The 26,554-nt window shown below is 39.1% G+C and overlaps 1 protein-coding gene across 1 annotated transcript; it reads right to left on the bottom strand.

Moving 5' to 3' along the window:
- Positions 1 to 1,877: 1,877 nt before the first annotated feature.
- Positions 1,878 to 26,147, bottom strand: LOC140243352 (tubulin monoglutamylase TTLL4-like). Its single transcript, XM_072323026.1, has 16 exons — positions 26,086 to 26,147; positions 23,531 to 24,352; positions 22,749 to 22,837; positions 21,243 to 21,500; positions 20,154 to 20,264; positions 18,631 to 18,902; positions 17,601 to 17,812; positions 16,539 to 16,661; positions 15,759 to 15,857; positions 14,686 to 14,820; positions 13,431 to 13,565; positions 12,618 to 12,723; positions 10,966 to 11,176; positions 10,150 to 10,220; positions 4,637 to 4,737; positions 1,878 to 2,595 (listed from the first exon to the last, which is right to left on the bottom strand). Exons 2-16 carry the CDS (start codon positions 24,232 to 24,234, stop codon positions 2,436 to 2,438), a joined length of 2,787 nt encoding a protein of 928 aa, XP_072179127.1. The 5' UTR covers positions 24,235 to 24,352; positions 26,086 to 26,147; the 3' UTR covers positions 1,878 to 2,435.
- Positions 26,148 to 26,554: the final 407 nt, after the last annotated feature.

Raw genomic sequence — 26,554 nt, 5'->3', positions numbered from 1 at the left:
TGTCATGTCACACTGTCAGATCTGACAGCTGGTTTTAGCTTCTGTATGCCTTGTGTCTGGATATCCACTGGTCCACTACGCTCTATTACAATACCTATTCTATCCCACACCTACAGTAAGGATTGTGCTATCTATGAGGTAAATACTTCATATATCATATTACCAGGTCTCAATGCTTTGAATAATCACAGTAAACAAAACAGTCGTAATATTCATACCACCTTGAAACAAGAGCTTGCCTTAATGATACATAAAGTGTGACAGCCCACAGAAACAAACTTATGTGAAAAGTTGCCATGGTTACACCAAAGTCACAGAAAACAGTGATTACTGCCAAAATGTGTACATCTAACAACCTGAATCTCACTCAACTTGGAATCAGAGAAAGGCAGCAGAAGATAGGCAGCAGCAGCATTTCTAGGAACATTGAAAACAGAAGACTTGCACACAACAAAGACACACGGCAAACATCAAGTACAACAGAAACAATGACAGAAGGCTAAAATATACTTCACAGGCACATCATTACACACTGTACAACCGAGCAACCTGTCATTTTACTCTCATAAATACACACTAGCTTGAAATTATTGCTCTAACCTTTACCTTCCATAAAACAATTTGCAGTCATGAACATCTCTCCTGATCAATAATATATCTCAAAATTGCACAGCGATTGCATGCATCAGAAAATAACAATTTCAGTTTCACGAACATCACAGCAATTATACAGCTGCATTCGAATAGCAAACCTAACATTCTTCAAAGGACATCTTGGCATATCAGGATTAGTCTTCACAGTAGATTATGTCATACTTTCTGTGATGAAAGAAATTCTCTTTGAACAGCTCTCGTATGTCTTCACAAATTTCACGCATTTAAATATACGGTCAATGATTGGTAAACTTTTGTTAAGTTGTCATTATCTGGTTTTGTTTTGTTTAAGGGACCTCAAACAAGCATTTCAAAAACATACTCGGCCCTGATGTCATCTAGCTCCAAGATGACAGCTTCTCTTACTGCAACAAACTTGAATGCTTCTTAGTGCTGGTTGAGTCTTCCTACATCACTAAGATTCTAGTGAAGGACCTATGACGGCAGCATGACATACATCACTGGTATACATCTATCTTTACAGCTTGAGGGTGTTTGGATAAACTTTGTTCTTTGTCACAAAAGAGCTTCTAAACTTGTTACTTCATTCAGATTCAATAACATGTGATCAAATCGAAGGAAAGAATGAGCATAAATCTGTACAGAGGTCAATCAAAACAAAACCTCATGAGTCTTTTTGTATTGCTTTTTCCATTTTTCACAATACTTCACATGAAACCTCAATGCACATCAAACTTATGCAGCTGTAGTTTGATCATTGTTTACACAGCACTTCACACACTAGCGTTGGCGTGTGGAGAAACAACTTGTTCCAATGTCAGGCACTAGCCACTCGGGGTTTCACCCATCACACTATGATGTCATTTACATAAGGCAACATATCAACTTGACCTTTGTTCAGGGGCCATGCTTATCTGTATAGACAATTCAACACATGAACAAGCAGAAAATATTTTGTCTTGAAGATGTGATACAGATTGAAGACATGAGAGAAAATCAACTGCTTAGATGTATGCTGGTCTCGTCAAAATTAAGATGATGTTTGACTTAACCATTTGTTCAATGACATGCTATTCAAGTGAATTTCTGGATATTATGTACTTGAACTTGTTTCAGAATTTCTGATCTTGTTTCAGAATTTCTGATCTTGTTCCACTTCAAAGAATACCCTCCCATCCCTTCTCTTTCTCTCTGTCAACAAAAAAAAAAAAAAAAATCTTTTGAATAAAACATAATTCCAATCTGCAAAAGTTTGTCTGCATGCATGATATATCACATTCTCCTTTCTGCATTACTCTATGAGATACTATAGTAACATATGACAAACAAATTAGACACGATCAACATGAAAAACTAACACAAGGCAGCTCAGGTAGACAGCCAAATTGTATATTTAGTAACATTTAGGACACAGAAAAGTCATCCTTTGTCTGTTTGACATTCTTACCTGTATGCACTTAAATATGACCTCACAAAGTCCATAAGGTGTTGATTACAGGCACAGTGTGAGTTTTGATACACACATATTTCTGGTCTCATTGTGGAGTATATTACCTGGAAGAACTGATTTCCACAATCATGGTTACCGACAACACCAAAGCACATTTTGACTACTTAGGATAGTTTGGTAATCTACGAAGATGGTGAGGAGGTTTTCGCTGTTTTCCATCGAGCAGGGCAACCCTCTTCCTGGTGCCGCTCAGCAGGTTGCTATAGCGACGTCTGAGGGATGGGGTGTGCTGGGTCCAGCTGGTGATGGAGGGTTTCTTCTGCTGGGGCGGGATCCTATCTAGGGGCATTGGGGGCAGGCGGGTCCCACATCAACTGGGCGAGGTGCTGCCACCATCTGGCATACGGTGAGCATGAGGTGGGCGGGGCACCTGGTGTCCTCCAGGGAGGGACTGGGTGCTGCTGGAGGATGAGAGGGAGCGCACTTTGCTGGGCTTGCGACGAATCTTGGGCAGAGAATGAGCTGAAGAGCTATTGGTGGATAGAAAACAAATGAAGGCTCATCATAGAAAAGTTTTACCTCGCTATAATTCCAATAAAATTTCACGTTAATTTCTTGTTGACAAGCTCATACATGTAGGTCTTGCTTTGTGAAATAAGAGTACTTGTGAACAAAAAAAAAAAGACAAAAAAACAACAACATTACAAACAAATCATATTCTGTGCATCTGTTGGGGGTTTAATTTTATTTCCCATTGCCAACTCTTATGAATAATTGAACTTGGATTCTACAATATTTGAGGCTTTCTTCTATTTTTGTAACAGTTTCCTTGTCTTTTGTTTGGAAAAAAAAAAATGGATCTTTACGTACATCCAAAAATTACTTGGTAGATTGTTTGATAAACTGGCAGTGCATATATCTTAGATATCGGTCATTCCTTCATGAAGAATGGACATCAAGTACTAGTAAGTCCACAGCAAATCAGAGTATCTCTCAACAACTGTGTTGAGTCATATTTTCAATAACTGTAAGGTGGCAGAAGGGTGTATCTGCATTTCAGCCCTAAAAAATGTTCATGCTTCATTTTGAAGAAAGTCATATCTGCAGATAAATCTTTCTTCCAAAGAGAATGGTCTCAAGTCTGGCTTGATACGGTGTGACAAAACAGAGTATATAGGTTAAACTTCTAACAATATACCAAACCTTTTAAGGGTGCATTTATCAACTCATTTCTGGCATAGAATTAAGGTTTCCAAACGACTTTCAGGGAGATTTGGGCAGGTGATATGCAAAGCTGTTTTGATTATGGAGTTAGAAATGGCTATCTGAAAAGTCTGAAAAAAGTGTGATCGCAAATGTGTTTGAGCCAGAAGCGCATTTATGTGGAGATTTTAAGCACAAAAATGTTTTAAAATGCGTTTATAGCTCGAACCTACCCACGCCAACCACTGCCAACGACACATCTGAACTCCTTGGGTCAAACTGCGCAATGGAGTTGAGCAATGACAAGGTCTCTCTTTTGATTCATGATAGAGAAGATGAACCCAGCAACTCAAAAAACATGATTCATAAGGCTGTTGCAAATGCATTCTGATAGTAGGCATTGCGACTTATTTCAAACATGGGAAAGATTATAAATACTGCCCATTGCAAGTTGATTTCGGTCAGCAATTAAGATATAAAGCAGGGCAGAGATAAGACATCATACCAAAACACAACTGTCCTCCATGAAATGGTGCCATTGAGATCACTTCCTTTTGGTTAGTAATTGGTAGCACAACAAACAATGAACACTTTAAGTTCATAATCCTTGAAACAAATCAAGTCCCAGATCAAGGGACTTCCTGGTGCAATACAATGGTACACTACTCATCAGCTAATCTTGGCATGCTAATCAAGACCAATCATGGCCACTGGTCATTCTGTGCTTATTTCTCATCATTAAACATTACACTACAGAATCATATCTTGAGCACACATCTATGTGACTAGTATTCAAACTGAACCCTGTTCATACCAAGATTCATAAAGCTCACTGTTATGCCAGACACAGGAATGGGTCTGTTCCCATCAAAAATATAAACACTGCCCTTATCAAATTCCCCAAGGCATGTAAATAGCATAAAAGTATTTTCTTCATCCTACCAGTCTTCACCGAGATATGATATCATCTTCTCTCTATTAGTGAGTTTTTGATTTGCAAGGCACACACTAAAGATGACACTATCAGGCTAAAAATGGTGTTCTGCACATGTGCAAGGCAGCTGTTTATTATAAGGCAGCTGTATATTGCTGTATGTTTCTTAGCATTCACATCGCAGATCTTAACCCGTTGAGGACGGACTGATTTTGCTACAACACGCATTTGCCATAGACACCTGCCCGAGTATACTCGGGACTCATCCTCAATGGGTTAAGCTTGCTATTGACATACTTTGGAAGGACATTCTGCAAGGTTATCACCAACTTTATTTTGTTTGCATAGGACAGGTGGAAGGTTTGGCTTAGTAGTCGCCCTGGCTGTGGGCCTGACTGTAGGGTCCTATAAAAGACACAAAGAAACTATCATACCTCTTCTGCAGTGAAGGGTGAACAGGCATTGGCAAGCTGCTGGTAGGGGCGCTAGATGTTCGCTGTTCCCTCACGCCAATCACACTGGAGATTGGGGTCCACTGAAAACAAGACCAGATACACAATTCTTATTTTGTGTGTCCAAGGAATAAAAAACAAGCAAATGACTCCCAAAACAAAACAGAAACAACCCTGTCATTAAAATAGGGATAAAGGGAAACTTCACTAACATATTTATATACAGTGGACACCCATTATAACGCAGTCCTTGGGACCGGGAGTTTTCTTTCGTTATATCAAAACTTTGTTATAACCAAACAAATAAACAATAAAAATACATAGAGCGGACAATGGTGCGGCCTGAATTTTTTCTTCCTTGTAACCAGAATTTTGTTTTAACCGTGTTCGTAATAATGGGAGTCACTGTACTTAAATGTGTATGATGTTATAAATGAATCCGCATCAGAAGAAGAAGAACAAAAAACAAACATTCTGGAAATACATTTTTTTCCTACTTGTGGAAAGGGTCCATTGTAAGCATGATGATGCATAGATGTAATGATGTTTGGAGAACTGCCCTCATTAATGAACTCTTCATCAAGGCCTATGGTAGCTACTCACACCACGTGAGAGATACTGATCTCTGCTATAATGTGGCGGCTCATTATGTGTGCCACTGCATGAAAAGATAGCATGAGTATACCTGGGTAGGAATATAAGACTGCTGCAGTCATCAATAAAATGTGTCTATCTTTCATAGGAAATACATTTTCTTTTCTTTTTTCTAATGGCAATGTAAAGATATTTTGGTAATCTCAGGGCAAAATAAAATATATCTGATAACTTGTTTTTGATTCATTTCAAATACATGGTCCTAGAAATAGATTTTAGACACACACACACACACACACACATACACTTAGAAGATTTCAGTTTTGAAACATAAAAGTCTAGTGGCAAACTGCTTCAAAGATATGATCAGAATTTCATGCTGATAGTACAGATCATAAAATCTGTCACTATAAATGTTTCAGTTCAAGCTACAAGTGATGTATAAGTAACATAATAAACTTGTTTCAGGGGTCCATAAAAGCAGTCTATTCTGGCTTAAGATGTAAGACCTTGAGATAAGAAACTGAAGCAGATACAGCTCGGTTTCCACATGCCGTATAAAAAGATTCTTGAGCTTCAGACCAGACTTTCTCTGGTCTTACAGACCTTCTCTCAAGTGGTAAACATGTGATAGTATTGTGTCATGTGACAATTGTGAGAGCCTTGTAGGCTACACTATAATGGCGGCTACTCTCATGCAATTCAATACAGACAAGTAGTGAAACTATTTGTTGTAACATCACTACGAAAAGACAATCGATGAATGATACTAAAAACTGATGTGGTTCTACATTATGTTTCTAAACCTGATGATGTGCTATAAATGTCCTTTCAAATATCAAAAGCCTTTTAGCACTTTCAGCACACATCTAGCAAACTGATGTTATAGGTATTACTTGGTTAAAAAGCTACTGTATACGCAATGCATTTCGCAAGTGGACAGAAATTTGTGAAATGAAGAATTTGCAAAGCTACTGCCACGCAAGATGCAGATGTCCTGAATTGGATATCATGTCCAAGATAGAAATTATGAAATATTCTGATCAAAAGTGAAAATACTTCTATCTCATTGTATCAATGTAATTCTCAACTGCGAATTCATCCATCCTCAAAATTCTCAAATTCGCGAAATATAAAGCGTATACAGTATACAACACGTTAAGAGATTATACCACATGCATGCAAAAACATGGTTACATAGGCAGGCATCTTGACTCCGAAACTTTCCTATGAACACATCGGCTCGAATTCACTAAGGTGGTACAATTGAAACCATGGTTTAAACCATGGACAATTTGTATGGAGCTCTAAGTTTTGCATGGCCTATTTCGTTATGAAATCAGTCATTTCGTCGACGAAATTACCATTTCCTTGACGAAATGTTCATTTTGTTAACGAAATGTTGTCATGCCGTTACAAAATGATCATTCCATTGACAAAATGACTGATTTCGTAATGAAATAGGCCATGCGACGCTTGGCGCTCCATACAAATTGTCCATGGTTTAAAACATGGTTTCAATTGTACCACCTTTGTGAATTCGGGCCCTTGGGTTGATAAAATTCTTTGGTTACATCCAGCTCCGAGTCATACAAGGAATAAATCTAAGGCTAATCTTTTGACTGGACGTACAGGTGACCCCGTTTTAACGAGGATAATGATCGTCCAACATGCTCTTTGAATCAGATGCATTTTGTCTAATATGTTCACAGGATTGCATGTAATTGCATCTAGTATGCCTGACTACTGTGTCAGTTTAGGAAAAAGGAATTGTATTAATGAAGGATTAATGAATTAATGAGGCACAAGAGAGTAAGAGAAAGAGAGAGAGATAAAGATTTAAAAAAGTTTTGTTTGTTAGATGTTGATGAATGGCTACTTACAACACTGCGTCTTAGAAACACAGGGGCACTCCACTGATGCAATTTAATGACATTAAACATGAAATATTGAATGGAAAGCTCTTCTAACAATCACACAGCCAAAAGTGACCATGTAAGTCTTAAACAAAGCCTAATCTCTATGCTCTTTTATGTCAGCATCACATAACACACTTGAGCTAATCATCATTAGCAACCACAAGTGTTATTCAGATCTTCTATACATAATTAGAAAACCTATACCGGAGTTTAGACCACTACACAAGTTGATAAATGACTGTAATTTGATAACACCTATAACCCACATAGTCTCTCTCTAGATCATTTTCTTTCAAGATTTCTACATGCACTCAATCAATATAAAGTATTGTCACTTTGGTCAATGTTCATTTGAATACTACACAAACTGGGGAGATAATGCTGCACATGGTTCGGCATCAAGAAAAAAAGACAATTCTTCATGTTGATATAATCAACACAACAATATTCAGAGAAATTTGGACACTATCACAACATATTCATCTGGTGTTGTGAGAGCTAATTCAAAAGTAATAAAATTGGGGGGGGGGGACAAAAATGAAATATGATCACCACAACATGCAGAAAATGAGACATGTCATCATTAAATATGTTAATGTCAATCCTTGCCTTTTCATTGCTGGGATCACAATATGCCAAATTAATCAATTTCAAGCAAAGCCAAAATTCAATGATTTTACAAAGCAGCAATCACTGCACATAACTGTTCAGAAGGTAAAGACAGTGAAATTCAAATCTGGTGATATCCAGCAAATGTGGGGTGTCAACACTTTGAGACAAATTTTTACTTTCATGTTGATGTAATTAAATAGCCACTGTATCAATGAGCAAGCCAATATGCTGCATGTAAATAATGATTGATAGTAATTCTATAAAAAAAAAGAGTACTGATAATTACTATTGTTAATTTTTGCTACCAATACATCATTCAATAGGTACTTATGTACAATATGTACTAACTGAAACTTAAGAGAATAGAAAAGTGAAAAGTACAGGTGAAACTAGAAATGTCGCTTTGGCGACTGGTATGCCTCCGCCATAATGCATGATTTTCCCAATAGGTCTAGATAGTACATGTGGACAATGTGTGATTACATTTTCACAAAATTGGCAAAATATTGAAATGACAAGTTTGTCACAAATGTGTTGAATGTTCACATTCCTTGACCTAGGTTTAATTGGATGAATAGGAGAGCATGTATCTAGGGATTTAAGGACTTTAACCCGACTTTGACCCATTCATACATTTAGGCATTGAGTAATTTTCAAGGTACAGGTGTGGAGAAAAAGTGCAATTTCTGAATTGAATAGTAAATTGTTACCATTTTCATCTGGCCCTTGACCCTAAAATTCATAAGATAATCACTTTCAGGTAGAACATGCATAATATGTACTAAGTTTCAAGATAACTTGAGCCACTTCCGAGATATGGAGGAAAAAGTTAGTTCAGCACTTTCACTTGATCTTTGACCTTTTGACCTTTGAGGCAAAAAAAGAAGAAAAAAAAAAACTTTCCAGAGAATTTCGATTAGGTTACACATGTATGCATACACCAAGTGTAAAAAAAAAAAAAATAATAACCCTGCTGGCATTGCATGATAGGAAGGAAATAGTAAAATTTTGAAGTGTTGCACTTGACCTTTGACCCCTGACCTTTGACCCCATGAACCCTACATTCTCTAGATAATCACTTCCAGTTTATGTTCCATGAAGATACCTTGAACAATTTTCCAAGGTATGGAGAAAAAAAAGAAGTTTTACTATTCTTACTTGACCTTTTGACCTTTGACCTTTGACCTCATGACCCAAACTTTCACCAGAGAATCTTAATTGGGTAATACATGTATACACTAAGTTTCAAGAAAATATCTTCAGGCATTCCAATAGATATGGTGGAAATAGTGAAATTCTATGTATTTGACCCTGACCTTTTGACCTTTGACCTCATGACCCAAACTTTCACCAGAGAATCATAATTGGGTAATACATGTATACACTAAGTTTTAAGAAAATATCTTTAGGCATTCAATAGATATGGTGGAAATAGTGAAATTTTATGTATTTGACCTTGACCTTTTGACCTTTGACCTTGAGCATGTGCACCCAAAAGTTGATAGGCACAACTTCACCCCCTAATACACATACATGCCAAGTTTCATTAGGATACCTCAACAGGTTTTGATAGTTACCTTGTCCACAAAATTCATTACGGACGGACAGAAGGACGGACGGACGGACGGACGGACGGACGGAAGGACGGACGGACGGACGGACGGACGGACGGACGGACGGACGGACGGACGGACGGACGGACGGACGGACAACCCGAAAACATAATGCCTCCGGCACCACTTCGTGGCGGAGGCATAAAAAAAAATACTGCATTAGCATTGCTGGTAGCACACACTGAGGATCACCGTTCTGTACAAACAGTTCATGCCTTTCTATAATTCTGAAAATATGCAATAGAAGACAAAACTTGCACAGAATGGCATAACCCATATATCTTCGACAACCCATCACCTAAATCATTCCTTTCACTGAGTGGATTTGTTTGCAGTGCTAGGCAGTAATCAAGTTCACATGGCAGTAATCTCGGACGTTAATTACTCTTATTTAACTTGATGAGTTGGTTGAAGAAAAAGGATAATATCTAATTTATCACAGCTAGACATGAACATGAGTAATATTGGGCAATGCTAAAAAAGCATTGTCCCTTTCCTGCACATTAATCAAAGAAGGGAGTTTATCAACAGAAGGTAAATTCTGGCGTATCATGAAGACTTGCCATCTTATACATAAATGTATCATTCACAGTACTCAGCCAAATATAACGAAATACTTGCAACCACTCCAGAATGGATTCCTTTTACAAATGGACTAGGATGCAGTTTAACTGATCTTGCTGTGTTGCAATCTGCACCGTATCATGGTTATCTATGAACCTATGGAAAGCTAGGACAAATTGACAGCACTACTCACTGTGTGTGTGTCATCTTTGTTGACACTGAGATGCATGCCTTCAGCACAGAAGTCTTCTAGGAGGCTCAGACCTGTAGATACAAACAAAAAATGGGGTTTATAGATCTGCTTCCAGCTACAGACTGGCTTTAATAATCTTCGTCAAATCACTTTCTGAATCAGGTTTGGTTACTTCACAGGTAAATGAAAAATACAGAGTGGAATATCAACAAACTTGATTGTAAGAATCCAATACCCTATCATGTAATATGGTGTAATGTTTTGCTTTGTTTTGTCAGTGTACACAGATTCATGAAATTGTTATTTTAAAAATATATATATTTATATCCTATGATACTGATATTCAGAAGCATTCCACTTGTAAACATAGATTAGCCTTACAGGTACTATCCTACTTGTCAATTTCATATCATAAAAAATTTTGTTTTTCACAAAATTTGGCAGTTTTGATTGCCAAAATGCACACCTGCAATTAGAATAAACATGGTACATAATGGACTTGTGAATAGAATAATTCCTTCAAATATCAGACATTTTATGAGAAATCCTTCCGGAACTCATTTTTGTCAGTAGAGTAGTTTGACATTTTGCTTTAAACTTGATATCATTGATTAACAAGAGCTTGCATGCCAGCCAAAACTTTTTATCAATAACAAGTTATGATATTTGTTACAAGCTACTGAAATCCTTGCATATGGCTGAGAGCAAATTTGTCATAGGAATGTGGCAGTTGTTCCTGAAAACAAGTTTTATGAAACAGGACCCTGATGCCACTATGTTTAGTTTGCTAATGATCAGTCCATTGGGTCATCTCACCTTTAGCCTGCTGTCTGTTGTACTTTCTCACCCACTCATCTAGCAGGATGTTGTAGTAGCGAGGCGTGTCAAAGAATCGATGATACTTCTGTGATGTTGGGGAGGGGAAGACACGTTCAAAGCCTCCTCGACGACTGAACTCATCCTCTGTCTGGACAAGATGTCTGATGTCATCAGGGGTCAGTGTGTCCAGGATGGACATCCTACATTGCTGTTAGATCAAGGGGGACAAAGCAAACAATGGTCATTCAGAAGCATAACCATGTTTTAATACGAAAAACATATCTAAAATCTTCAAGTATAGAGGTACAAAGACAACAGAATGAGTACAATGAAGTGACCCTTTGTGTTGAAATGAATTATCTTCTTCACCACTGGGTGCATCTGAGTGCTCTAAAGCAAACCAAAGCAAACCAAACCAAAGCGTACCAAACTGTATTGTGCCAGATTTGGAGTGTTTGAATGCTCTGTGGAGAAAGCGTACCTCATGAGTTATTTTTAGAGGGGTTACGCATTTTGTAGTAAGAGGGTCTTCACCTTGCGTGGTTAACTACTCACAGATGTCCCAAACAAAGAGAATGAACTCTTTGCATTATGACGTATGTGCATGTTACACACGTTCTTCACATGCAAACTTTCGGTATGCTTTTGGTATTATTTTGGAGTACATCGGGAAGTGGTCCACTTTTGGCTTGGCTCAGTTTGGTATGGTACACCTTAGGAGCGTTGCAGCGGTTCGGTAAGGTTCCCTACGCTTTAGGAAAGCGCTCGAACGCACCCATTGATAGCACATTATACTTCATAACTAATGTTCTCAATATGACACAAAAACGGCAGCCAGCGCTCTAACTGTCTCATTAATACTTTTTTTTTTTTTTTTTGCAAAAAGAGTGAGATTTTTGTAAATCGAGTGAGACAAATTATGTATCATTGGAGAGTTAAGAGTCAAGGGACATAGAAATTTGTAATCCGATGTTGCATGGCAGTGTTGGTGTTCAGTCATATTTCTTTAATGAACCAGAATATGATGTGGTGAGTTTATCAACAACAAACGAAATGCAGTGAAAGTTTAGAGCAAATAATTATGACAAAGCCAATGAACATGGTGACATTGAATACAACCAATGTACACATATGAAACATTCGCAAATAGGTACAAGGGTCTGGATTATCATTATTATCTCTGTTATAGTTATTTCATTTGGTATCATCGCTAAAATTACAAACAAAATACACACATGATTTACATGTATCTTGTACAGTGCACAAAGCAAAGAGTCTTATTCAAATGGTATGAGATCATTTCCATCTTAAATGACAGTCCGGGACAATAAGATGAGATATATTACAGGACAAAATCTAGCTTGACATGAGAACAGCAATGGCAGAAGATACAAGTGGATTCGTCACAATGTATGGTGACTTGTAGGAGGTCCTACAGCCATGTCAAAGGTAGTTTCTCTTCCCGAACGTTAATTTCCGGAATATGATGTTAATGTTGTAATAATTCAGTTGTGATTTAAAACAATCCAGTTGCAATAAATGTGATTTTGTAATAATTCAGCTGGCTACATCATACAGTAGCTCTCTTCCACTGGTCGTGACAATCCCCAACATCACCTGTTCTCTTCCTAATGATATCAAAAATTTACCTCATCAATGTGTTTCTGTGTGTAGAAGGCATGTTTGGCTCTCTCATCCTTGGCTAAGTGGTTTGTGTAGAGAGACTTGTTCATGATCACACTGCTGTAGTCCACTCTAGAGGAACAAACACAGAGGGAGACAGAGAAAACATGAATATTTCTAACATGAGAATCATGCCCTGAAATGGTCTGTCTGTTGATAGAGATGGAAGAATGGCATCATCCACAACCAAGTTTGGTGTTCTTTGGGTTATGTTCCATTTTACAGAGCACTGCACATAGAATAAGAGTGTGAAGTTTGAGTACAGCATAGAAAGTCTCCTCAATAATGCACATTCTCAAAACCAATGCACAAGAATCATAGGTATTATTATCTGTAAAGCACTTAGGAATGTTTTGCAATGAGGCACTACATGAATTCTTCCTACTATTATCATTGTTCCACCAAAGTAGTCTCTACTGATAGCTCCACTAATAACTCACAAAGAAATGGGCCAAAGTGAGACAAAATGCCAATCTATTGAGAAGACACAAACCTGTTTATTAGCTGTAATTACATCACAAATGTGTTTTGTTAAACTCGTGGAAATACTTCTGGTTCATTTCAGATACTTCACAAAGACAAGGTGATAGTGTCGGACTATAAATCTTATATATGCTGTGATTGGTACATGAGTTGTTTCAATTCAATCTACATAAAATTTTATTGAGGACCATCCATGAAACTACAAACAGAGGATCAAGTTCTTTAACGTAAATCTGTTGCATGATTCCGAGGTGTAAAAGACAAATAGGTACAACATAAGCACCATTATAACATACTTGTTTGTTCCATTGGGAGGCAACACAGTGGTGAAGACGTCCTTCTTGTCTGGGATCATAAAGCTGCTGATGTTAAGAAGATCCTTCATCATTTGACCTTTGACCTGCACATCCAGTTCAGCATTGGAATGAAGGCTGTGAGAGGGATGTATAAAGAGGAAGCCATGAAGATGTGTGAGATGGATTACAGGGAAAGAGTGTGCAAGGTTACAAGTGGCTAATTAAAGCTGAGTGGTTGCCATCTACTTACATGCACATTGGATCTCTCCACACTACATGATAAAGAGGAATGAATTTAATATTTATCCTGAAGAGTGAAAAGAGGAAATAACTGTCATTACCAGGCTTTTAAAGACCCAAATAGAGTGGGGAGAGGTTGTTGACTCGGTTTAATTATCTTCATTCGCTGCCCACTGTGGTACATTCAAAACCATGTCTCCTGCAGGCCTGCTAGATTAGAATTGCCTTCAGCAGGTACGTGCATCCAAGTGTACACTCATTTAGTAATGTTTGACTCCAATCAAGATTCTTTTGGCTGTGTCTGTACAAGTACTAGTTTACGTAGAGATCAGTGATGAAGCTGCACAGAACTAGCTATGGGATACCAGAGTATCTGAGTTGGTCAAGCTTTCACACTGTATTGTATCACCACACTACCAGGTCTTTAAGGGCAGGCTATCAAAGGGAGAATTATAAACACCTCACCAATACCAGTCTTCATCACAAAGAATAAAGGACTCTTTCATAAGTCTCATATCTGAACAAAGTGAAGTCATGCTTTGGAAAAAACAATCTTCTTTTTGGTTGATACCATTCGCTAGTTACTGCTAGTGACTTGTGGTGAACCATAAGGGGTTGTCGTCAATCCCCCATTTTCCGGTGTGGGTATGTGTGTGGACCACTTCACCAGGTTAGCACCAGGCTTTTTGTGATGAATGAATGAAATGGGATCTTTTACCCTATGTAATTCGTAACTCCCTCACACTCGAGACCTCCACTCAATGTCCAATCCAAGGGGCAGAGTGTTTGACCTCTTGATAAAGGGGACAGCATGATAAAAGTACAGATATATATTACATTGCTCAGCTAGGCTCAGTGAGAATAAACCCAAGACATTTGACTGCACGGCAGACACGCTACCAACTGAGGTATTCTTGTACAAAGAAAAAAAAGAAAAGCAATTAAACAAAACTGATGATATTGTACATTGCTGTGAGTAAGTCTCTCAAATGCAAGCAAATAGAAAGACTATTACCTGGGTGAGATGTTGACCTCCAAGATCCATGGCTTGAGGTTCTCATCGAGCATGATGTCAAAACCAAAGAGCTCATGGACAGAGTAGCGGCTTTTACAGTTTGCCTTGATCATGCTGTTCACTGCAGACTCAGAGCTGGAAACAAAACAAGTAGGAATAAGTCATAAAAATATATGTAGACTAGATGACAGAGTGGTCCATGAGGGGTTTGAGCATGCTGCTGGAATATGCTTGAATTCTTGTGCAACATCCTCAAAAGCCAGTAAGATGTAATGCAACATCCTCAAGAATAAGCAACATGCTCAAAATGAAATGTATTTAAACATGTGAAAAACATCTGAAAAACTAGCAATATCAAACTATGTAGAAAATTTGTGTGCAAAAAATGAGACAGAACATTGAGTGTAAGCACCACAAGAAATATGTCACAAAATATTGCGTGCTATGTGCTCACAATGTGCACTCTACGCACATTTCTATAAAATTAAAATAAAATTTTCATATTCAGAGCTTTTAACATGCTCAAATTTCAAGTTTTGACCAACCTGAGATGAGATTTGGGAGATCGCACAATACCAAAGGCCGACAAAAAACATTCTTTCCAAACTACTTCACACTTGAACACAAGCCTTTCTTACAACATTTTTTTGTTGTTTCTATTGTAGAGTCTTGTCTATTTGATCATTTTAAACCCATGAGAGAAGGTAACATGTATGGAAGAGCATTCTACTCTATACTGTCACATAAGTGAGAAAATAAGACAGTACATAATGGTACCATGAAATGTTGGAATCTCTTGGAATGTTTCAGACTTTTCAGATACCAATACTTTTCAGAGAATACAGATCGTAAATTTTTAATACTGCAGTGCATGATACATGTGATATGACCATGCAAAGTGTGACCTAATGTACAACTACATCAATCAATCAAATAGTGCACCCCCAACTGTACCAAATATTCTGATCTTAAAGTTTTTATAAGCAAACAATGTTTTACTGCAGTCACATAGTTGTGCAATTTAATAAATGATGTGAGGGCTACGAGTGCCTACATCTACAGCTTTGACTTACCACACAATGGTTTTGACGACGACATCTTTGATGGCCTCCCACACAGCATGTGTGTCAATGCCATCTCGCTGCATGAAGCCCCACAGGGCCTTCAGACTCCTGCAAATGAACAACCCGTTAATATTAGCTTAGATTATCCTGTACAAAGCACGGTGAAGAGACACTTTTTGCACCATTATTGTAACTAGTATCATTTGAGAGTATTACATGTAGCAAAAACATGCTATTTAGAAATGATAACTGTCTTAATTTCTTGGTGTACATGGCTTTGTCACACAGAAACACGTCAGAGAATTTATGTTCAAAGGCAGGTCACCTTTACCACACGATGAGAGATGTTGTATTGAATTATTCTAACTACAGTCACATTTACAATTAAAGCACAACGCGTTGGATGCTACCTTGGGTTTATTTGCTGATGGAAAAGGTGTCATAGTTGAGAATTAGTGATGGTCCAGTCATCAGAGTATACTTAAAATCATAAAAGAAAATATCCCTCACTGATTTCAAATCGTATTAAATGCATATAAATGTAATGAAGGACAAAATGTTCTGAAAATACACCATCATACTTTTGTTTACCATTCCATCAGACAGGAAGGGGTATTTAATTGTAGATATGGTACACATTTTGCATATACTTGGATTTACTAAGGTCTCTTTGCGGACATGATACAACTCAAGGTGAACTCCTAGCAGATACAATAATTTCAAGAATGTGATAAATTAACATGTTGGTCAAGTCATAAGTGCTTTAAGCCAGCTGGACAGTAAACTGACCACTTGTGGCCCTCACAGGCCATGCTGTCATCATTAGGAGTAAAGTCTGCATTCTTCTTGTTGATGCTGTAGTTAGTCAGGTGCATGAACTTGTTTGACAGGCTCTTCATGGACGATGAATACCTGCCAGGGAGTGGAATGAGAAAGAAAGAGTCAGTGTTTGACTAGTTACCTCTGCCACGGGAGGAGGTTATGTTTTCGTTACCCTTGGTTTGTTGGTTTGTCCATCTGCAAAATAACTCAAAAAAATGTGCACGAATTTGGATGAAACTTACAAGAAAGACTGAGAATGACACACGGAACAGATGATTAAAATTTGGTAGTGATCCATGAATTTTTGTGGATTTTATGAAGGATTTTTTATATTCTAGCAGGTAGGGTCAATGAACTTGGGAGTTCAAGCAGCGCATTCTTTAGGTTTTCACACGCGCACTAAAGAGCGTGCTCTAGTTTCTGCTAGGGCGAGGTGGGCCGTGCAGCTGAAGGTTTATGACGTAACAAAGGCTTCTATATTGGGAAATCAGGCGATTTTCAGCATGCATAGGTATGGGTGGGAATCACCGATTTCCATGAAAGAGCAAAATCATTGGGGAAAAAGTAGCCGCTTGGCGGAGGTGTGCACTCTCAGAGTGCTTTTCTAGTTTATGTATGTCATGCTCCGAGATAAGACATGGAAACAAAGGAAGTATTTGCCTTTCAAATGAATGAGGTCACTGTGGATGATGACAACTGCATGAAGGAAGCACTAAGGGCAATAGGGCTGCGAGATTTGTTTTGCCCCTCAAAAAGGGTTTGAACTTACATTTGCTCTTTCCATAAAGAATGAAAAAAAAAAAATCTGATCCCTGATTGAAATGGTTTGACTAGATCTGCTGCACAGGTATTTTAAAAAGATTGCTGTGCTCAAAAGTATATTGTTACTAAGAAGTCAAAAACCAATGCTTATGTGAAGAATTATCAGTGAGATTTTGATTCTTATTCAGCAAGATTTGAAAATGACTGATGTAAACAGACGGCATGACTGACTAATTTTCAGTGAGATGTAGTCATGATTTGACTCACTTCATTGTTGCAAATCTGGCAAGACCGTTGGTGAAGACATAGATTCTCAGGGGGTCAAAGCTGCTGACGTAGACATAGATGCGTAGATCAAACTTGCTGCCGTTGATGAGGTACGGCTTGGAGAGATATCGCTGGACGATCACAGCTCTCCTACGAGGGATCTGGCTCCATTTGTGAATGACCCGGATACCAATCCCTCGGGCTGAAGCAGGCTGTAGTGTTATAGATCAATATCAAATTCTGTTCTATAATTTCTCTCCATGTACAGAAATTGTCCTCCCACATTACTCTTTCCAAAGTCATTAAAGCAGGCCCTCAACATGCTGTTCTTCATCATCTCAGCTTCAATGAATAATACTCAGCCCCCAAAGTTACATGTCTGATGGAGTGCTTAAATTCTTATGACATACACAAAGGTTAATTCCTGATATTTCCCAAATAGTAAACACATTTCTGCTTGTACCTTGTATGACAGTTTATCTCAGAACATCTTCCTTGTAACTGATGGTAGGACCTGTGTGAGAATACACAGCACTATCATTTCTTGTTGGTGTATCCTCGGCACTTGTCTGACCTACACAAAATCTGCACACAGATATGTAAAGATGGGGCTACACTAGGGTGATGGTTTCATTATGCATTTGTTTTTTCTTTCACAACACTGGCAAAGGACACAGCAACAAATCAATTGTCTCCTTCACGTAACTCTGAATCAGGTCATATTATCTAAACAGAAATCAGTTACAGTCACATGTAACAGTCAAGCCACATTGATACTTAAAGTAGTAGTCTCCACCACTCTACAACCCTTAAGGAGGAGTTCAACTCTGTCTTTTCGAGGGATAACATTGATATCCCTGACTGTTAGCATGTGCGTGCACTGAGTCAAAAGTCTATGAAACTGTTGCAGGTTATACCAATTTGGGTTTTCAGCCAAACAGGATGTTAGTGACACTGCCACACAATAGAATTTCTGGAAGTACTTCATTGCTCCCACAGTGAAATCCCACAGAGCCCAGGGTTGACTCACCGGTTTCAGGATCCACTTTTGTTTGCTGTTGCCATCCTCCCACGCCCTCTTCAGAAGTTTGAGGTCAAAGGGCAAGACAAACGTCTGGGGGAAGAAATTGTACTCTTTCTTGCCATGGTGGAGCTGCATGCGGTAAAGGTTTCGCCACAGTCGGTCCTTCCGGCCAATCTGGAAGGAACCCGGGACGTGATTGACCTTCTGGTACTCTCTGATAGCCTTGAAGCCAGCTGCCTTCATGTGTTTGCCCCAGTAACCCAGCCACTCATTTCCCTCTAGTAAAGGAGAGAGAACAGGTACAGTATGACTTGAAGAAAAATAATTCCTAGGAAGATGCATTGTGTATGACAAACAGATACAAAGTACAAACATGGTCATTATCCACAATTTCAAGCAAAGTTCACTCTACAACAAACCTATACAGGGATAAGAGGTCTGTGCTAACACCATAATATATGTACGTCATCCTCGAAAGGACTGTTGTATGGAGAAAGAAGATCCTACACAGATGAGTGAGAAGAAAGGAAGCGACATGTGTACATGGTGTTACAGAAACCTCTCTTCTTCATTTACATCACCATGCAAACTTTCAAACAATGCAAAACCTATAAAAAAAGGAATGAAACAATTGAAAGCCTACCCCTGGAGAAATATTCATATGACTGAAACAACAAAGAAGATAGATATATGGCCATAGATAAATAGTACAAATACCCTTTTCTGAATTCTACAATGAGCATAAAAACATAAATTCGTAGAAACTGATCTGAAGATGGAATGGATGCTTCGAAAGTGCTCAAGAAAGTGACAAAAATTGTTGCAATGATTTATAAAATGGGTTCAAGAACATAGCCAATGGGAAGCGCTGAAATGAGTCACGTGGGCTTTGATTACTTTAGTACCATTGCACTGCAGTACCAGTGCGCACTCAATCAGTTGTTACAAGTGCGTCGTGTGCTACTATACGCGTTGTCAATACCTTTAAACAACTTCTAGTTCGGGCTGGGTATGCCGGCCGGCCTTTCTTGTGTGCATAGCATATGTGGCGTACGTATACAGTACTCTTATACGTACACAGTCATGTGCGGGATTTCCGAGTGCGACGTGCTTGACTCGACTCCCTCGAGCGAGTGCTACATGTAGCTGACTGGACTATTGACCCACAAAGGTACGTGAAAATGCTGTTAGTTTTCGACCCATTTTATAAAACAAATGATGCACAGGATTATTTCGTGGCATTAGTGGAGACGCAGCTCACTCTCGGGTATTTACAATGTAGTGCAACATGCACGAGGCGAAGCCGAGTGCATGTTTCACAATTGTAAATACCCTCGAGTGCGCTACGCCTACACTAATGCACTCTATCATGTGCATCATTTGTATAATAATGCATTTCACCTGTCCATCCTACTTGATATCCATGAGTTTGTTTGCTGATACAGTTATTTCACCTGCTGATTAGAGTTTTTTCCCTTTTTTTCTGATGCAGTCACTTCATCTACTAAATGTAATCACACGAGACTTACTCTTGGTTGCCCTGAATCCTGACCGAGCGATGCAGTTCTTGACAACATGAGGTGTGATAGGACTCATTCTCCACTTCAGCAGCTTCCTTAGTTCCCATGGCAATGGCATCACTGTAACATCATGACAAAGAGAGGCCATGTGAAAAATGGGAAGAGAAATGGTAAAAAGATAATGACAGTAACAATAAGAACTGCTGGTCATGTCTGCTGTAACCCTAGTAGCATTAAATATCTGTCATTGATGAATACTAAGGACTTACAGGATTTTGTGGTAGAGACAAGTGAAGGCGTATGCTGCAAACATCAAAATGTTCAAATGAATTAATTCTTTTGTCAAGTTGTTTTCAATGCAAATGATTGACAAACTGCCCTACATTGATGTAAATAGGCATTGATTATTCAGTGATTTAGTAGTAGTCATGATAGAAACTTATGGGCATACTTACTCCAGGGTGGTCAACAACTTGAAATTTGAGCATGTTGCTAGCTCAGAATCTGAGAATAAATTGCAGAAATTGTATGCACGCAGAGCGCAAATCACGAACACATAGTAAGTAATATTTTGCAGCTTATCTCTCTTTGTGCTGCTTACATTCAATGTTCTCTCTCATCGTTTGCACACAAATATTTGAGTACTGTACCAGGTAGTTTGATGTTTCTTTAAATGTTTTGCACATGTTTGAATACATTTATTTTGAGCTTGTTGCAAATTTTTGAGGATGTTACACAAGAATTTGAGCATGTTGCTGTGACATGCTGAAGCCCCTTGTGGACCACCCTGTACTCAGGCTGGATTCACACCAATGATATCCAACTGTACAGGTGTCACATCTATGTCAATGTAGGGCAATTTGTCAATCAGTTGCAATAAAAACAACTTGATGAAAGAATTCATTAGTTTGAATATCTTATCAATACTCAATACCTACTGCATGTACAGAGATTAGAACCAGCACTGGCTGTAGGGCTGAAGCTCAGCGGTCTAGTGGATTAAGCCTGTCTGGTAAGAAGCCTGTCTAGTAAAACACTGAATAATCGATGGTAATCAGTTAAAATTGAAATGTTACGACAATTTTAAAATCAATTTACCTTTCTGGCCTTCTGCAACAAAGTTGATGGTTGGTGGAACATTGCTGAAGAGACTACCAGACAAGGGTGGCTGGGCCTCATCTGTACCTGATGTTAGAACCTCAAGGACACGGGAACTGCTGCTTTTTGACCCCAGAATGGACGACTCCATCCCATTGGTCTTCTTCAACATATCCTCAATGGTCAGGGAATGGCTGCCACTTTTGCTGCTCCCTTTGAGGGATGACATACTGTATGTAGAGTATGCGTCTGAATCGTCTGTTTGATGGAACAGCAAATTACAAGATATCAACAATGAGGTAACTTGGTAAAGTGACCCGTGAGTGTAAATGTTCAAAATTTGTCATAAAACCCGTTGAAATTCAGCCAAAATGACACACAAAAGAAAAGCACCTCAAGGAATTGTTTCATGAAAGTTGTCAGTCCTGACAAGTTGTCAGTCTGACAATTTCAGCAAAATCCTTGGTTTCAATTAGCTGAGAAGCTCTGGTCACTGACTGTTACTACATGGTGATTGTCAGAAGCTGATAATGTAACTTGTGAGGGCCGACAACTTTCACGAAACAGTGCTCAGGTTCTCCCACGTAAAGACAAGAAACAGTTGAAGGTGTCAAATCAGCAATGGTAACTGAATCTACATAACAACATATTTCTACACACAAATTCAGCAGAGTATCATAATTAGTACTAACTGGAACAATTAAAGGGGATGGCTAGTAACTGATCACTGGGAATCAGTGGGAATGCTGGGGGATGATTGTTCCAATCCCTGTGGGATTCATTTAAGAATTCATTATATATCTATTGTTGTGTGAAAATTATTTGCTTCAGAATGGTCTCATATTCAAGTAATGTGCAGTTTAATGTTTCCAGGTTAGCATGCCTGTACAGTGACGGGGCATTAAACTGCACATTACAATTGTACTTGAATATGAGACCATTCTGACGCAAATAATTTTCACACAACAATAGATATATAATGTACTCTTAAATGAATCCCACAAGAATTGGAACAATCATCCCCCAGCATTCCCACTGATTCCCACTGATCAGTTACTAGCCATCCACTTTAAAGAAAACACTGAATTACTCAGAGGGAATATAATAAAGTAATAGTTGATATAGTTTGTATAAATGACATTTATTCTATTTCCCACTTTCTCTGCTCAAGATGGATCTCGAAAATCATGATTTCACAAATCTTTGCAAGAAAGAAAGAGAGTATTTTATTAAAATGAAGACATACAGCAGACTTTAGGCCAATCTGAGCAACATGCAAAGGTGGAGTTTTACGGTGGCAACATAAGATTCCTGAAAAGTGTAGGCATGTTGTATTGATACACGAACATCTGCACAGCTGTATCTGTCTCGGTTGGGATTTGTATCTATCTGCTGTATTCATATGGCAGTCTTCAGGTCAGATGCTTTCTCTTTGTGAGGCAAACTCTCCTCCCTTAAACAGTAATACAGCTGTTGTCATAGCAACCAACATGAGGCATCTCTTACCATCATCCATTCCGTCTTCATCCAGACCATCGATTCCGTCATCCTCTTCAAAGTCATCGTAGGATGCTCCGTCTCCAGGCATGCGTTCACTAAGTGTCAAACACGTTTGGAAGCAAAAAGTACAACACGTACATTGTATGAAATTCAAGCAAACTTGAGAACTAAGATTCATATTCCCAGGAACATTGAATCACAAATATACATGTACAGATATCAATTCTGACATACATCCAAATGAACTAAAAAAAAAAAAATTGCGTTTTTGTTTTCTGCGCATATTCTCTGGTGTCAAAGCCCTGATTTCATTATTTCATACAGTAGAGCAAGAAAATGTTCTTTCTATCTAATATTGAAAGAGAAGCAATGCATATATGAAACAACAGAAGTGGAAGAGATGTAGATGCACAACAATCACACTTAGCTAGTCCTGTAATATCATTAATGGGATTGCCTATGTATATCATTAATGGGATTGCCTATGTACATCCAAAAAATAAGAATCATCACAAATGTCCACTATCCTTTATTCTATTTAGAGGGCTGTTTTGAATCACACATCCTTGATTGTTTGTTCTGATGTTTCCTTTCCTTCTTTAAGGACATATGCAGGCAAGCAGGCACTCTTAAAGAGACAATGAAATTTCTTGAGCTTTTCATTTTTTTCAACTTTTTGTCCAAGAGAGTAGATTTTTAAAACATTTTCTTTGATCTAAAATGTCCCTTTTACTTTTTGTTTTCAGAAGCAAAGGTCACGGTATGTTTCCATTCTGCAGTGTACAAACCTCATGAGAGGATCAAAGCTGTCTTCCTCAGTCTCATCCATATCACACCACTCCTCTCCATCTTCAGACAAGCTGTCCTTCCTCTCACTACCCCAGCTCTTTCTACTCAACTGGCTTCTGGTCCTGGTGGGTGTGGAGTCATCGTCTCGCTTCTTGCTAGGGCTCTGGGTGGCAGGGGGTTGGGGGAGGTGTCTTGCCTGGCCTACACTGGGGTACTTGTAGTCATTGCTCTTTTGATTAGATGAGGGCAAGCTGCGATTGTAGCCTGGTGATTGAGCCTTCTTGAGTCCACTGGAGGGTCGCCCAACTCCATTGGCTCTTCCCCTGGAACCAAGAGGTGGCTTGCCATGGAGTGGGGATGATTTGACACTGTTGTTCAGACTACCATGACGAGTCCTGACAAAAGGTGATGACACGGTACCATTCCTTCCTCTTGTGCTTTCCGGTCGTCGGCTTTCGGGGTCGCTGTAAGAGCCATTACTGAGTGCTTTGTTAGTTGCTGTCACTTTGTTGTTCTGCTGTTTGACTCTACTGCTCCTAACTATGGAATCATTGTCAATTCCTGGAATATTTCTTGTGCGCAGCGTAGGCCTTTCAACTTGCTGTCGAAGGGGTAGAGGCTTCAAGTTCCCTGACAGAGCAAGATTCTCAAGGCCACGCTGCAAAGTTGTTCGTATTTCTTCAATTTGGCTTGCAGTTGCCATAGCAACTAGTTAGTCTTTGTTCTTGTGGCTGTAGTCAGCATCATGTAGTAAAGACGTTGATTTGTTCTGCGGCTACATTAATCCCACTCTTCTCATTTCTTTCATGCATCTATGTGATCTGTAAAAGGGCAAAGAGGACAAAGACTTCTCAATGACTGAACAGAATGAGAAATGTCAGTTTTTCTCTTAGGGGAGTGGTTTTGTCTCAATTACAAAAAATAAAAAGTAAAATGCAATGTAATTACGTATTAGTTACAAACTGAACAGCTGTATACATACATTGTATGATTCTACTACCTAATTCTTAATATACATGTATTATCAAGTCCTGCAGGCATTCAGCACAGACTGCATGCAAGCCATGCAAGCAAACGCTATGCACAGAAATCTCCTCCCATGCGTGTGCACCCTCGCTCTGAAAATCCCACTGCTTGTATGGCTTGCGTCCTGTCTGCACTGGATGCCACAGAAGCTTGCACAAGGGGCGACCAAAGGCTGTTGGACAGCGGAATTCACAAAGAAAGTGAACCTATAATACCTATAAGTTATTACATGAATTGTAGTTTGCTGACAAATTCGAGTACTCACCTACTCCATCAGTGTGATCTATAATATATATTTTAATTCTAATTTGGAATAGATGTTAGAGGTTTAGTCTATAATTACGCACAAGATCAGGTTATGAAAGAAAGATCATATTTTATTCAGAGGGGTGAAGGTTCACAGGTGTGAGTTTCTTCAACTTTGTCTCCCTCTAAGAGGAAGACAAAGTTCAAGAAACTCACACCTGCTGAAGATCAGGTTAGTTCCGATTGTAGGATCTAATAGGTATTTTTGTCTTTAAAAATATTTGTAAAATGATGTCTGACTTCAGTTTCATGGGGCTGATTTGTGCATGGAGAGGTGAGACTGAGACTATGACAGGGCTGCCAACTCTCACGCATTGAGCGTGAGACTCACGCATTTTGGTCCTTTCTCACACTAAAACTTTATTTCATTTGCATGCATTTCTATTGATCTCACTCATTTTGACTCCTAAATTATACAAGTGTAGCATTGGCCTATGGGAGCGCGGGAGTCTCACTCTCAACTAGTTATCTAGTTTCCAGTGTTGGCAGCCCTGCTATAATTTAAAAGCACAAAAAATTTCAAGTCATATCAGCCCTGCATTGAGCGACCCCGGTGGCGCCCATGCTTCGGAGGGTTGTTGCACATCGCGTGATTAAAACTTGATTTTGTCAAAATGAAGAGACAGCAATTTTTCTTCTTTTCATTATGGAGAGTGGACACGTGTGTGTAACAAGAAAATGACAGTACAAATATGCAACAGGATTGTGAGATGTGAGATGGATGAGAAGTAGAGAGGAGGCCTCGCCTCGGCCCTCATACATGGAGTACCCTATCCCTGGGCCGCCGAGGCCTTAGATGAGGACCTCATGTATGAGCACTTGCACTCCGTCTCCAGAGTCCAGGGCAGGATAGACAGAAAGATCCGTCTGTCCGAAGGAGTCTTTTATCTTTTGGACGTTATCACTCTCCTCCGGAGAAGGGGATCCTGGCTTGAACTTGAAGCCAAACGCAGTCTCCGTGGAACATATCCTCGATGACCAGATACAGACCAATCTTTTGGTCAAAGGGCAGGGGTGCTCATCATGAGGGGGAGAGTTTATCAATGAGCAGGAGCCCCCTTCATGAGCAGATTTCCTGGACTGACATGGAGTAGGATTACTAGGAAACTCATTGATAAATACATGTAGGTCCTAGGCCCTTGGCCTAAAAGAACCGTACATCTAGTAGGCCCTAAGTAGTAGATTTCTAGGTATTGCATAACTGTCTAACGTTAGAACTCACCACGAATGCTCGGATTCGGAGTTGGATGATGACAAGATGATGGGATTGGGCGATCAAAACAGAGACGTCCTGAGTCCTGGGTCTTCAGAGTGGTCTTGCAGCAGCTACTCCAGCTATAGCTAGATCTGCTATTTCTGCCCACTAACCATGCTAACTGTAGACAAGATTGACACATCATGTTCCCTTCAACCCCGTAAATTAAGTAGAAAAGAATATAGATCTACTAATACTCGTAAATTTACTGACGCTGTAACGTTACAGTAGAAGGAGCAGGTAGGGGAGCGGACGGAGCCAAACCTGATACAGCACAGACATGCACAGGCAAGGGCAAGGCAGTTGTTGCAGGGCCAGGGATTTCTCGATGCTAACACTACACGGGCACATTAGATGATGGTTGGTGAGAAGATGCCAATAACAGTGAATGCGTGGTCGCGATCGAGACGGGACGGAAACAAAAACACCACTCGTA

Source organism: Diadema setosum, chromosome 20 (assembly GCF_964275005.1).
Source record: "Diadema setosum chromosome 20, eeDiaSeto1, whole genome shotgun sequence".
In the NCBI taxonomy this organism is placed as follows: domain Eukaryota; kingdom Metazoa; phylum Echinodermata; class Echinoidea; order Diadematoida; family Diadematidae; genus Diadema; species Diadema setosum.
Note: the sequence above shows the minus strand (reverse complement) of the source record. Positions and strands in the feature narration are given on the sequence as shown.

Coding starts and splice junctions, on each gene's coding strand:
- LOC140243352 (XM_072323026.1), bottom strand. CDS start 24,234: ATGGCAACTGCAAGCCAAATTGAAGAAATACGAACAACTTTGCAGCGT. Junction 20,265..21,242: donor TGTTGCAGAAGGCCAGAAAG/GTAAATTGATTT, acceptor ATGATGTTACAG/TGATGCCATTGCCATGGGAA. Junction 13,566..14,685: donor GAGGTCAACATCTCACCCAG/GTAATAGTCTTT, acceptor TCCCTCTCACAG/CCTTCATTCCAATGCTGAAC.